The sequence below is a fragment of the Poecilia reticulata genome, linkage group LG3, assembly GCF_000633615.1.
Source record: "Poecilia reticulata strain Guanapo linkage group LG3, Guppy_female_1.0+MT, whole genome shotgun sequence".
NCBI lineage: Eukaryota > Metazoa > Chordata > Actinopteri > Cyprinodontiformes > Poeciliidae > Poecilia > Poecilia reticulata.
This window is the reverse complement of record NC_024333.1, coordinates 14,717,100-14,729,486: the sequence shown is the minus strand read 5'-3', so window position 1 is coordinate 14,729,486 and position 12,387 is coordinate 14,717,100. Positions and strand designations below refer to the sequence as shown.

At 41.1% G+C, this 12,387-nt stretch overlaps 1 protein-coding gene across 1 annotated transcript; it reads left to right on the top strand.

Moving 5' to 3' along the window:
* The first annotated feature begins 2,647 nt into the window (after positions 1-2,647).
* LOC108166157 (uncharacterized) lies at positions 2,648-10,226 on the top strand. The gene is made up of 2 exons (XM_017303819.1): positions 2,648-4,406; positions 6,212-10,226. Exons 1-2 carry the CDS (start codon positions 2,648-2,650, stop codon positions 6,547-6,549), a joined length of 2,097 nt encoding a protein of 698 aa, XP_017159308.1. The 3' UTR covers positions 6,550-10,226.
* The last annotated feature ends 2,161 nt before the right edge of the window (positions 10,227-12,387 follow it).

Below are 12,387 nucleotides of genomic sequence, written 5' to 3'. Positions count from 1 at the left end.
TACAGTTTTACACAATTCTCAGTAAACCCTGCTAAAGAACCAAATGGAGTGCTTCTTGGTGGACGGATGGGAAAGTGTTTAGCTACCTGTATAGCTGAGTTACTGTTAAAAGTCACAGTGCTTAGCGAGGCCAGGACAGTAAAAAGACGTTCCATGCAGAAGTAGACAAAGGAAAAAGACAACTTCTGAGCCATGGACAACGAAGTCAATGAACAGAAGGCAAGTGATGTGCAATCAAATAAGGACATGGATCAAAATACAGTGTACCACGTCCATTCTGTAGCCTTATGGTCATCTACGTGCTCCTCAGTCAGTTTGGCAGCAGCTAAAGCAAGAGCTATGGCTGAAGCAGCTAAAGCTAAATTGGAGTTTCATGAAAAAGAGACACATATTCAGATTGAGAAAGCAAAACTTGAAGCATCACTGCGTGCACTCACTCTCCAAAGGGAAGTTACAGCTGCTAATGCTGAAGCAAAAGTATTTGAGGCAGTAGCAGCAGACGTAGAAGAAGGAAAACACAGTGAGACATCCGAGCGCAGCCCTGTAGCCATACGAACACTGAAAAGGACAGAAGACTATGTAATAGAGCAGTCATCTTACTTCAGTCAGTACAACTACAAGGATGAGGGGGCTCACTCACACCCACCTAACACTATGCCCAATGCTGTTAACACGCAACAATATGCAGTATCAGATGAATTCAAGTCTCTTCCCATTCATCAGGCAGACATGACAGGAGGACACATTGAACAATCCCCCAACTTCAACTCTTACCATGGAGGTGACACAACGCACAATGTTAATGTGAAAACTGCTGTCCCTACCTCTAACGTAAACCCAGGAAATCCCACATTTGATCTGGCAAGGTTTCTAGCATGCAACCAAGTCATAACATCTGGTCTGGTCAAATTCGATGACACTGCAGGACATTATCAAGCATGGCGAGCTTCATTCATCAATGCTATAGAACCACTAGGGCTGGCACCTAGTGAAGAAGTTGATCTGATGGTGAAATGGCTTGGCAAGGAGTCAAGTGAGCATGCAGCCAGAATAAGAGCAGTTAATGTTAACCGGCCTACGGATGGACTAAAAGCAATATGGGCAAGATTGGACAAAATATATGGCTCACCAGAGGCAATTGAAAATGGTCTTTTCTCAAGACTCGAAGCCTTTCCCAAAATCCAATCCAGAGATAAGCGCAAACTTCAAGAGCTAGCAGATCTTCCACAAGAGCTCCAGATTGCAAAGCAAAGTGGCAAGTTGTGTGGTTTAGCCTATTTGGACACGGCTAGAGGTGTCCAGCCAATTGTAGAGAAGCTCCCCTACCCTCTACAGGAACGCTGAATGTCGCAAGGTTCTAGATTTAAAAGAGAATATAACGTGTCTTTCCCACCATTCTCCTTCTTCAAAGAATTTGTGTGCTCAGAAGCTGAAGTAAGGAATAACCCAAGTTTTAAGACTCTCTCACTCACGTGTGCTCCTCAGAGAAAGGAAAAAGGTGCACCAGTCAGACACCCAGTTGCTGTCAATAAAACAAATGTCACACAAGATCAAATAAGCACTCCTGTCAAATCAACAGAGAAAATCCCCGTTAACCCAGAAAAACAATGCCCTATCCATAACAAACCGCACCCGTTGAGTAAGTGCAGAGGATTTGTTAAAATGACTTTCGATGAATGCAAAAGACTTCTCAAAGAACACAGGATCTGCTATCGCTGCTGTGCTTCTACAAGTCATATGGCAAAAAACTGTCAAGCTCCAATCAAATGTTTGGAATGTGCAAGGGACAAACATGTTAGCGCCATGCATTTCAGTGGAACAAGCACTGTTCAATCCCCACCGTGTGCAGAGGACGGCGGGGAGGAAGAGACGAAATAAGAAATAAGCTCAAACTGCACTAAAGTCTGTGGCATAGGACAAAGTGGTAAATCGTGTTCCAAGATTATTCTGGTTAACGTGTATCCCTCAGGTCAACAGCAGAGGAGTATGAGGATGTATGCAGTACTGGATGACCAGAGCAATCTCTCCCTGGCGAGAAGTGAGTTTTTTAATAAGTTTGACATACACGGCTCTGAGGCTCCTTACAGCATCACAACGTGTATGGGCGCAACACAAGCCTATGGAAGAAGAGACCATGGTTATGTCATAGAGTCTCTAGACAATGAAACATGTCTGCAGCTTCCCACATTGATTGAATGTGACAATCTCCCTAACAACAGGAAAGAAATCCCGACACCGAAAGTGGCCTATCACCACAAGCACCTGAACAAAATAGCTTCAGAATCCCTCCTCTTGACCCCAATGCTGAGATTCTCCTGCTGATAGGAAGAGATCTGTTGAGAGTGCACAAAGTACGAAAAGAGATAAACGGACTGAATAACGAACCATTTGCACAAAAACTGGATCTCGGCTGGGTGGTAGTCGGTGATGTCTGTGTCAATGGAATGCATGGGCCTCCAACAGTGAGCAGCATGAAGAGAGCATACATATCTGACAGTGGCAGACTTTCTACATTTTTAGAGTGTGAGAACAAAATAAAAGTAAGAGACTTGTACACAGAAACATCAGACACACTTTCAGTGTTTTCAAGAACAATTCATGATCACGGTTAACTCTCTCTATTGAAGACAAACGCTTCTTGGAAATAATGGAAAAAGGCTTTCTCCAAGACGACTCAAATAGCTGGGTCGCCCCTCTCCCATTCCGGCATCCTCGTCGTAAGCTACCTAATAACAGAGAATATGCAGAGAAACGTTTTGCCTCTCTGGAACGCAATCTTCAGAAGAAACCTGAAATGAAAAGGCACTTTTTTGAGTTTATGCAAAGATTGTTTAATAATCATCACGCTGAGCTTGCTCCGCCACTCGAAGAAGAAAAGGAAAGGTGGTACTTACCCATTTTTGGAGTTTATCATCCGCAAAAACCCAGCCAAATACGTGTCGTGTTTGATTCATCTGCACAGTTCGACGGCGTCTCACTGAATGACGTTTTGCTGCAGGGTCCAGACCTAAATAACAGTCTACTTGGAGTTCTGATGAGATTCAGAATAGGCCCAATAGGAGTTTTAGCAGACATAGAGCAGATGTTCCACTGCTTTGTGGTTCGAGAAGAGTGCAGAGACATGCTCAGGTTTTTGTGGTACTGCGACAATCAGCCAGGAAACGAAGTGGTTGAATACCGCATGAGAGTTCACATATTTGGGAACAGTTCATCACCTGCAATAGCCATTTATGGCCTATGGAGGGCAGCAAAGGAAATGGAGCAAGTCTATGGCAGCAAAACAGCAGGGTTAGTGGAGAGACATTTTTACATGGACAACGCACTGCTGTCTTTCACATCAGAAGCTGAGGCCACAAAGACAGTAGAGCAGCTTCAAGAAATGCTGTCCATTTCGAACCTGCGACTACACAAGGTAGCGTCAAACAGTGTCAATGTCATCAACCACTTCCCAGCAGATGACAGAGCCAAGGATATAAAAGACCTGGACCTGTTCACAGATGATCTCCTTGTACAGCGCAGCCTGGGGGTTATCTGGAACCTCGTGACTGACACTTTTACAGTCAAGGTCCCAGAGAATCAGAAACCATTCACCAGACGTGGTGTGCTGTCTACGGTAAATAGCTTATTCGACCCATTGGGCTTCCTAGCACCCATCACAATAAGAGGAAGAATGATTCTCAGAGACATTACTACAGACAATATTGAGTGGGATGCTCCTCTGCCTCAAAGTAAATATGAAGAGTGGAGGCGCTGGCAAGAGTCCCTCTCAGTTTTGAAAAACCTTCATATTCCAAAAACCTACGTCACATTTCCAGTGAGTCAAGCCAAGACAATTGAGCTTTGTGTTTTTTCTGACGCGTCAGTACAGGCTATCTCAGCTGTCGCATATTTGAGAATCACCCATGATGATGGTCATCATGAAGTGGGGTACATCTTTGGCAAATCAAAACTCGCCCCCCAGCCTGAGCTAACAGTCCCAAGATTAGAGCTCTGTGCAGCTGTCCTAGCAGTAGAAGTTGCAGAAACTATTATGCATGTGGTAGATATAAAACTGGATGCTGTCAGGTACTTCTCAGATAGCAAGGTAGTTTTAGGCTACATTTACAATGAGAGAAGATTTTACGTTTTTGTCAGTAACAGAGTGCAGCGCATCAGACAAGTGTCTCAGCCTAATCAGTGGAGATTTGTGCCCACAGAACTCAATCCAGCAGATTGTGGCTCGAGATCAGTTGCAGCAGAAGAGCTGGTCAACACCCTCTGGTTGACTGGACCAAGATTCCTCACAGACATGGACTCGACAAAGATTGTTTCAGACGAACAATACTTACCTATCAATCCAGATAATGACACAGAGGTCAGGGTGAACGCCACCAATGTGGTAACAGAGTCATCAACTCACAAACTATTTTCTTTTTTTTTTTAATTCTTTATTTTTGAGGTATTGAGAAGATTACAAAAGCACAGTTTCAGTCTGTGATCCGATACATTTCTTCTCCTTACATTTTCATTTATGAAAGCAATACCAAACAAACAAAAAACAACAAAAAGCAAACAAAGTAAAAAAAAAAAAGGGGGAGAGAACAAGGGGGTATTGTTTTGGAGAGACATTCTTTTATGTATATAACTAAGTGTATTATATTGAGAATAGACACTTCCTGAAGGATGAAGCCTTTCTTTTTAATTTCTAATCAATTTACTGCATATTGTGTTTGGTTGACATATGACATCTGTAACCCCTCAGGTTATATATATAACTCTTTTCTCCTAGGCACCTTAAACATTTTCTTAGATACAATGCACTGTAGGCTTTTTCACCTTAAGCAGTGTTAGTTGTCTTTTACTTAACCTGATKAATGTTTTGCCCTCACATATTGGAGGCTTTACACACTGTAAAGTCCTTTACATTATAATACATACAAGTATTTTCCATTGACTTACAACACACAGTAAATGTAGCGGTTTGTTAGTAACTGTTATTTACTACCGCCAATAAATGCATCGTTTTACTTGTCGCTACCTCACTGGTCAGTCAAGGGCAAAATCAAGTTTAAGCATTTTGATTGGTTGTGATGGACTGGGAGGGTACGTGCCCGCTGCGACGGACGGGTGTTGATTCGGCGGCCGTTCATGGACGAGGTTGGATTTATACCGCTGTGGACTGTTATTTTTGTTTAGCTAACCAGTTGGCGCTACGAACTTTTTCTTGGACGTTTTGCCTGTTTTTGGAGCCACAGAACCGGACCACGCTCTGCGTCTTGTTTGGATTTTGGAGCTGCCGACCCAAACCACGCTCAGGAGCTGGAAAGGACTGTTGGGCTGGAGTTGGAGCCRTTTTATTGCCGTTCGTTTGAAACTGGTAACCCAGGGTGGGGTGAGTAACCCATCCCTCGTGGTTGTTCTGGGAGCCGCCATCTTTGGAACTGCTATTCTGAGGATGAACGCTAATTGAGTCCTTTCAGGCCTGCAACGCTGATAAAGCTAACGGACTGCTTTRCATTCAGCCTTGTTCGCTAATTTTATGTACTCTGTTTAAAAGGGCTGTTTCATACAGTTATGAGACTGTGCGGTTGCACTAAGTGTGTYAAAAGCTGAAAGTTAACTGTGCACTGTTAATGTGAATTGCCYCTGATTTATTACTGACCAGTACGGTTTATTAAACTGGTATGTTTCAACCTTAGCATTTTTCCTTCCTTATTTTAAGGTTAAAGTTGCACTGCATTTAGGTCTTAGTTGTAGAACTTTTGGCCTTGCTATTGTGCTCAGTTACGCACTCTATTTACCATATATGCCGTTGCCAATTAACACACTTATTCCTCAGTGTGAAATACTTCATAGAGTGCAGGTCAGAGAATCTGGGCGCTGTTCATAGGGGAAACTTGAACAGTGGTTACACATCCATTTGGACCACAAGATGATAAATTTATTCATTTGATAACGAATTAAAAATGTTAACCTTTCCATCTGATAGATTTCATTAACACATTCTATCCATTCTTCTACAGTAGGAGGCTCAGGAAGAAGCCAGCGTCTGGTGACAGTTTTTTTACATGCTGTGATTAATATTTGAAACAGATATTTTGCATTGTTAGGTAGGTATTCTGTGTCACCTAGAACAAGAATATTAAATTTAAAAGGTATTTTTATATTCAAGATATTTTCCAGATTTTTGTGTATTTCTACCCAATAATGTCTTATAATACTCACAAACTATTTTCAAGTCGCTTTGAACATTTTTCCAGCTGGAAATCTCTCCTGAAAGCCGTTGCCAGACTCATTCACATTGCTCAAAGCTTCTCAAACAAAAACAGTAACAGCTGTCGAGTTTGGCATTACTGCCACAACATTTCATCTTCAGAAATGGATAAAGCTGAGTTACTGATCATTCACACAGCGCAACAACAGTGCTTCTCACAGGAAATATCTGCAGTCAAGAAAGACCAAAGACTACCAAAGAACAGCCCTATTCTCAGACTCAATCCATTCATCGACAATGATGGGCTCCTGAGAGTTGGAGGACGTTTGCAACATTCTATGTTACAAAGAAATTAGTCAAATCCGGTCATAATACCCAACAAACACCGCATTGCAACTCTGTTAGTGCGTCATCATCACGAGAGAGTGAAACACCAGGGAAGGCATCTAACAGAAGGAGCCTTTCGCACCAGTGGACAGTGGTTGGTTGGTGGTAAGCGGCTCATAAGCACCATCATTCACAAGTGTGTGTTTTGCAGAAAGCTACGTGGACTGTCAGAACAACAGCTCATGTCTGACCTACCTGAAGAAAGGCTCAAAGTGGACCCACCATTCTCATATGTGGGCCTGGATGTCTTTGGCCCGTGGGAGATTGTGACAAAACGTACAAGAGGAGGCCAAGTAAAGTGTTGTTCACAGGCATGTCTACCAGGGCCATTCACATTGAGATTGTGGAAACAATGACTGCCTCAAGCTTCATCAATGCTCTCCGGAGATTCTTCTCACTCCGCGGACCTCCCAAGCAACTCAGGTCTGACAGAGGGACCAACTTTATTGGCGCCTGTAATGAGCTGAAACTATCACCGCAGGATGCTAATAACACAATCAAAGACTATCTAACAGAACAGAGGTGTACCTGGGAATTCAACCCACCCCATGCGTCCACATGGGTGGGACTTGGGAAAGAATGATTGGGGTTTCTCGCCACATTCTAGATGCTTTACTCCTAGATGTGAAGCAACCTCAGCTCACCCATGAAGTCTTGGTGACCTTCATGGCAGAGGTCACAGCTATTGTTAATGCCAGACCCCTTGTGCCGATTTCCACAGACCCTGAAGCTCCACTGGTCTTAACTCCAGCTATGCTTCTTACTCAGAAAACAGGAGCTCCTCCTCCAGTTCCAGACAACCTGACAGAGAAGAACGTCTTCAAGAGTCAATGGAAGAGAGTTCAAATACTGGCCGACAACTTTTGGACAAGATGGCGGAAAGAATATCTCTGCACCCTTCAAGGTCGTCAAAGGTGGCTCGTAAAGAAAACGAATCTCAAGGAAGGAGATGTTGTCCTCCTGAAGGACTCCACTGCAAAGCGTAACGAGTGGCCCATGGGACTTGTTGAGACGACGTACGCCAGCAAGGACTGGCTTGTGAGAAAAGTGGATGTAAAAGTTGCAAGACATCAGGGTGTAAAGTCATTCAGCCGACCAATCTCAGAATTGATTCTTCTATTGACACCTAGTAATGTGGACGCTTGATTTAGTGGCATCTCTTACAGACGCCAGGCGGGGAGTGTAGTGAAACCTGTTAATTTTAATGTCATTCAATGTTAAGTTAATCTACTGAGGCTATCTAGTGGCAAATGTTATAATTTTGTCTATTACTGGCTTACTGACGCCATCTTGCGGCGTCAGTAAGCTAGTACTACAACTTGTTTACCAGAAAGGAAGAAAGCCGTTGGTCCATGTACTCCGAAAGAAGCCCTCTTTGTTGTGTTTTCTTTAATCTAAATGCAGAAACGCCATCGTCTGTAAGTACTGTTCTAATTTGCTTGTYATATAAATCATAATTTGTAACCCGTTATGTTTTATGTGACAATAGATATTTTTACTTGTGCTAGCCTGACGCGTTAGCCTAGCTGGCATTCATTTTCTGTACCTTTGTGTGTGTACAGTTTTACACAATTCTCAGTAAACCCTGCTAAAGAACCAAATGGAGTGCTTCTTGGTGGACGAATGGGAAAGTGTTTAGCTACCTGTATAGCTGAGTTACTGTTAAAAGTCTCAGTGCTTAGCGAGGCCAGGACAGTAAAAAGACGTTCCATGCAGACACAATCAGACACAATCAAAACAGTGTGTGTGCAAGGATAAGTGTGTTAGACTTGTCTTAACACATTTAAGTGGATGAATGAATATTTGTTAAAAGTGTCTGACAATAAAATATGAAACAGAGAATCTCTGAAAATTCCTCTGTCTTTGCTTTTGTCCAGAAACAACCAATTAGAACCAAAAGTTTGCCCTTCGGTTCTGATTGGTTTCTAATGTGTTGAACGATTCAATACATTAGAAACCAATCAGAACCAAAAGTTTGTCCTTTGGTTCTGATCGGTTTCTAATGCGTTGAATGGGTCTCAGCACATTCAACGCATTAGTCTACTGGTATGCTGCAGCTATGCAATTGCCAGAAAAACAACCTAACATTATATAATWGTTATTTATAGAATGATTTAGAAAACAAAATTCTATACACGTTTGTCAAAACTATTTCGACCCATATTAGAACTTTGCATTCATTTCCCTTCATTTTAGTAGCTGTGAACCTAACCCCTACATTTTTCCTAACCCCACCCAATACTAGTCTATTCCTAACCCTAACATTAACTAAAATTTAAGTTTGGTTAATGTTAGGGTTAAACGTTATCCCTGAACCAAAGGGATGAATCCATCATATTAGGACTGGGCCTTGGTCCTAATATGATGGAACTAATATGACACTGTACATATAATGGTTCGTTCACACCAGACGCGTTTTGACCATCAGGCGCATCTGGTTTACTTTCAAAGTCTATGTGGAGGCGCGTCGAGGGCCTTTGCGGCACGTTTCAAGCATCTAGTTCACATAGACTTTGATTGTAAACTAGACTCGCCTGATGCTCAAAACGTGTTTGTCTGAATGCACCATTAGAATGTTCAGTTCCTATGGTAACAATGACATCAGCAGTGAAGTGATGACATCAAAGGAGTTTGTCTCAAATGTAGCACACAGTTTTTCAGACCTGATCCTGTTTCAAAATTATAAGTTATGAAACTTCTCCAGGAGCTGTTAAAATTATTTGAAGGCACAGAATCAGCCCAGTACAGGTTCACATTCTCAGGTGAGAGAAAGTATAAAGTTAATTTTTCATATTTTTCGTTCGTTAACTACTTTTTCTATCTTCAACTAATTGTGCTAATTCTTATATCAAAACGTTCTGCTTCTTCTGGAGATTTCTGCTACGACTTTTGGTAAACTTCACTATTGCACTTTTTGAAATAATTGCCCTTTTGTGCAAATTTTTTGCCCCATTGAAATACATGGTGGAATTCTGTAACTGTAGTCAGTTGCTTGAGTGCACACTCTAATAACTGCTGTTTATGAACTTTTAATGCTTTTTGACAAACAAAATGATGCTGTTCCTACATACTTCACTGTAGAGAAAAAAATTATGCATTAAAACGTAGCAACATGTGTCTACTTTATGGAACTATTACTATCATTGCTACAGGTCTTACTGTTTTCTGTCAAACTCTACTGGAGCACAGTTATGTCACACCTCCTTTCTTTCAATGTGTTTTCTCTTGTGTTCTGTTTCTATCTGTGTGTTTGCATTCTGCTTGTCTACCTTTCTGTATATGCCTTCTGCTTCTACTGGTTTTACTGTCTACAAAGGTCGTTTGTAAACTTTAATCAATTTTACCAATTCATATATCAAAATATTCTGATTTTTGTATTATTTTTTGCTTTTTGCTATAATTTCTTTTCAACTCTTTCAGGTTTGTACTAATTTCTGCTCTTCTAATTTATGCTTTTTGCAGTTTTCCTTAGCTTTTTCAAATATTTCAGGATTTACACTTATCTTAGCTTTTGCTAATCTATACTATATCTTTTGTTGTATGTTGTTGTTGCACTTTTTCAAATATTCTGTTGAGTTATGCTATATATCTTTTGATGTTACTATTGTACTTTTTAAAATATTTAAGGTTTTATACAAACTTTAAATAATAACCTTAGAGATAGGGTGAGAAGCTTTGTCATCCGGGAGGGACTCAAAGTAGAGCCGTTGCTCCTCCATGTCGAGAGGAGCCAGTTGAGGTGGCTCAGACATCTGGTCAGGATGCCTCCTGGATGCCTCCCTGGTGAGGTGTTCTGGGCACGTCCCACCGGGAGGAGGCCTCGGGGAAGACCCAGGACACGCTGGAGGGATTATGTCTCTCGGCTGGCCTGGGAACACCTTGGGATTCCCCCGGAGGAGCTGGAAGAAGTGGCTGGGGAGAGGGAAGTCTGRGCCTCCCTTCTGAAGCTGCTGCCCCCRCGACCTGACCCCAGATAAGCGGAAGAAAATGGATGGATGGGTGGATGGATTTATACAGATTATATATAATCTATATAGTAGAAACACAAACATCTGCCTCTTCTGCTGAATTCTGCTATACCTTTGCTAAATTTCATTAAGATTTCTACAATGTATGATTGTAGCTTTCTTCTACTTATTTGTTCTCATGTTTCTCTCATTTCTCCATCAGTCATTCTGCAAATATGTATTCTCATGGCTGTTTCACTAGGAACAGCAGTTTCTCTAGTTATTATAACATCTTCTTTTCAAATATTTCAGGATTTACACTTATTTTAGCTTCCATTACCGTTAATGCGGCTCGTAATGCGTGCCCACCTACAAAAATGGTATCAAAATGTGCGGCTCAATCCCGGGAAGGGAGCTATTATTTTTATTGGGGATCGGAGTTACGACGACGACATAAAAAGCGAAAAACGAGCGAAATTTCCAAGTGCCGAAACGCAGAGTGCAACTGACAACCACTGCCGCTTTTTTAGAGTGAGAAACGGAGTGGAATTTTGACCCCAAAATAATTTTGAAATTGCTTTCATGGCCGCAAAACGTGTACTATTGGGATGAAAGTTGGTCATAAAATCGCACCGAATGCCTGCTCCGGTAAAATGTTTTCAAAATTTCTCTAGGGCTTACGGTTTTCTGTCAAGGTGCTTTGGAGCAAAGTGATGGGACAGGGCTAACTTATGCTCCACACCAGTGTTTTACATACATTTCTGAAAAATTTCTGAGCTCAGCGCACACCATATTTCTCTCATCACTGCAATTACTGTGAATGACCTACAGATCTGAATCACGGGACTATCGGAGACGACAAATAGCCCTCTCTTTCGCTTCAAACGGTTTTTGGATCGGCCTTACGGATCCTGAACGGGAAGGAGTTGTTTGGACTGCTTTTTTAATTAAAATTGACTGTGTGTCCAATAACTATAGATAAAGTCACACACACACACACAACAGTTGGTAGAGGCTTAATCACTATGGCAACAAAATACAGAGAAAGGCAGAGCTGCTGGTTTGGACTACAAAGTCTCTGTAGTTCTAAACATGGCGTAACACTTTAATACAGAGGCCTGAGTAGAAGGTCAGAACTAAACACTCAGTTATTACAGAGGTGGGCTGAGCTGGCATTTAGAACTACTTGCTGTTTTGGGCATTATATAGCTGGATTAACCAAACCACTGTTACATATTGGATTAGTGTAACATAAAAAAGCTAAATATTATTGCACCGCCTACGGCGGTGAATATGGTCATTTATAAAGGTAAGTTAAAGGACTTCATGACTGTGACAAATAAAAATTTTAATAAAAACACCACACAAACAACATCACACTTTAAATATATATATATATATATATGTATATGTATATATATATATATATATAAAACTTTTGTTAAAGATTTCTACAAACTTTTTACAGGTAAAGATTACAGTGAACAAAAATTACAACATTTAAAGAATGCAACAAATTTCATTGAAAATTTGATGCCTCTGCAATAAAAATATTTTGCTATCTTTTTTTTGTTTTACATGTGTCCTGTCCGGCCGTGTGGCACTCAGGGTTTTTTTTCTGAGTGTCAAGGTGAGACCCAACAGTTTTACTTTCACAAGCGAAACATTATGGCTTTTGCCATAATGTTTCACTTGTTATAAATATGAAACTATATAAACATATACATATATGAAAAAATATTGGAAACTATAAAAAATTGCTTTATGCCTCTTTTTAAGCTACTTGATTTGACTAACTTCTATTTTCATATCCAATCTAGGATGTCTAATCAAACGCCTGTCTTTATGGTAGAGAACAAT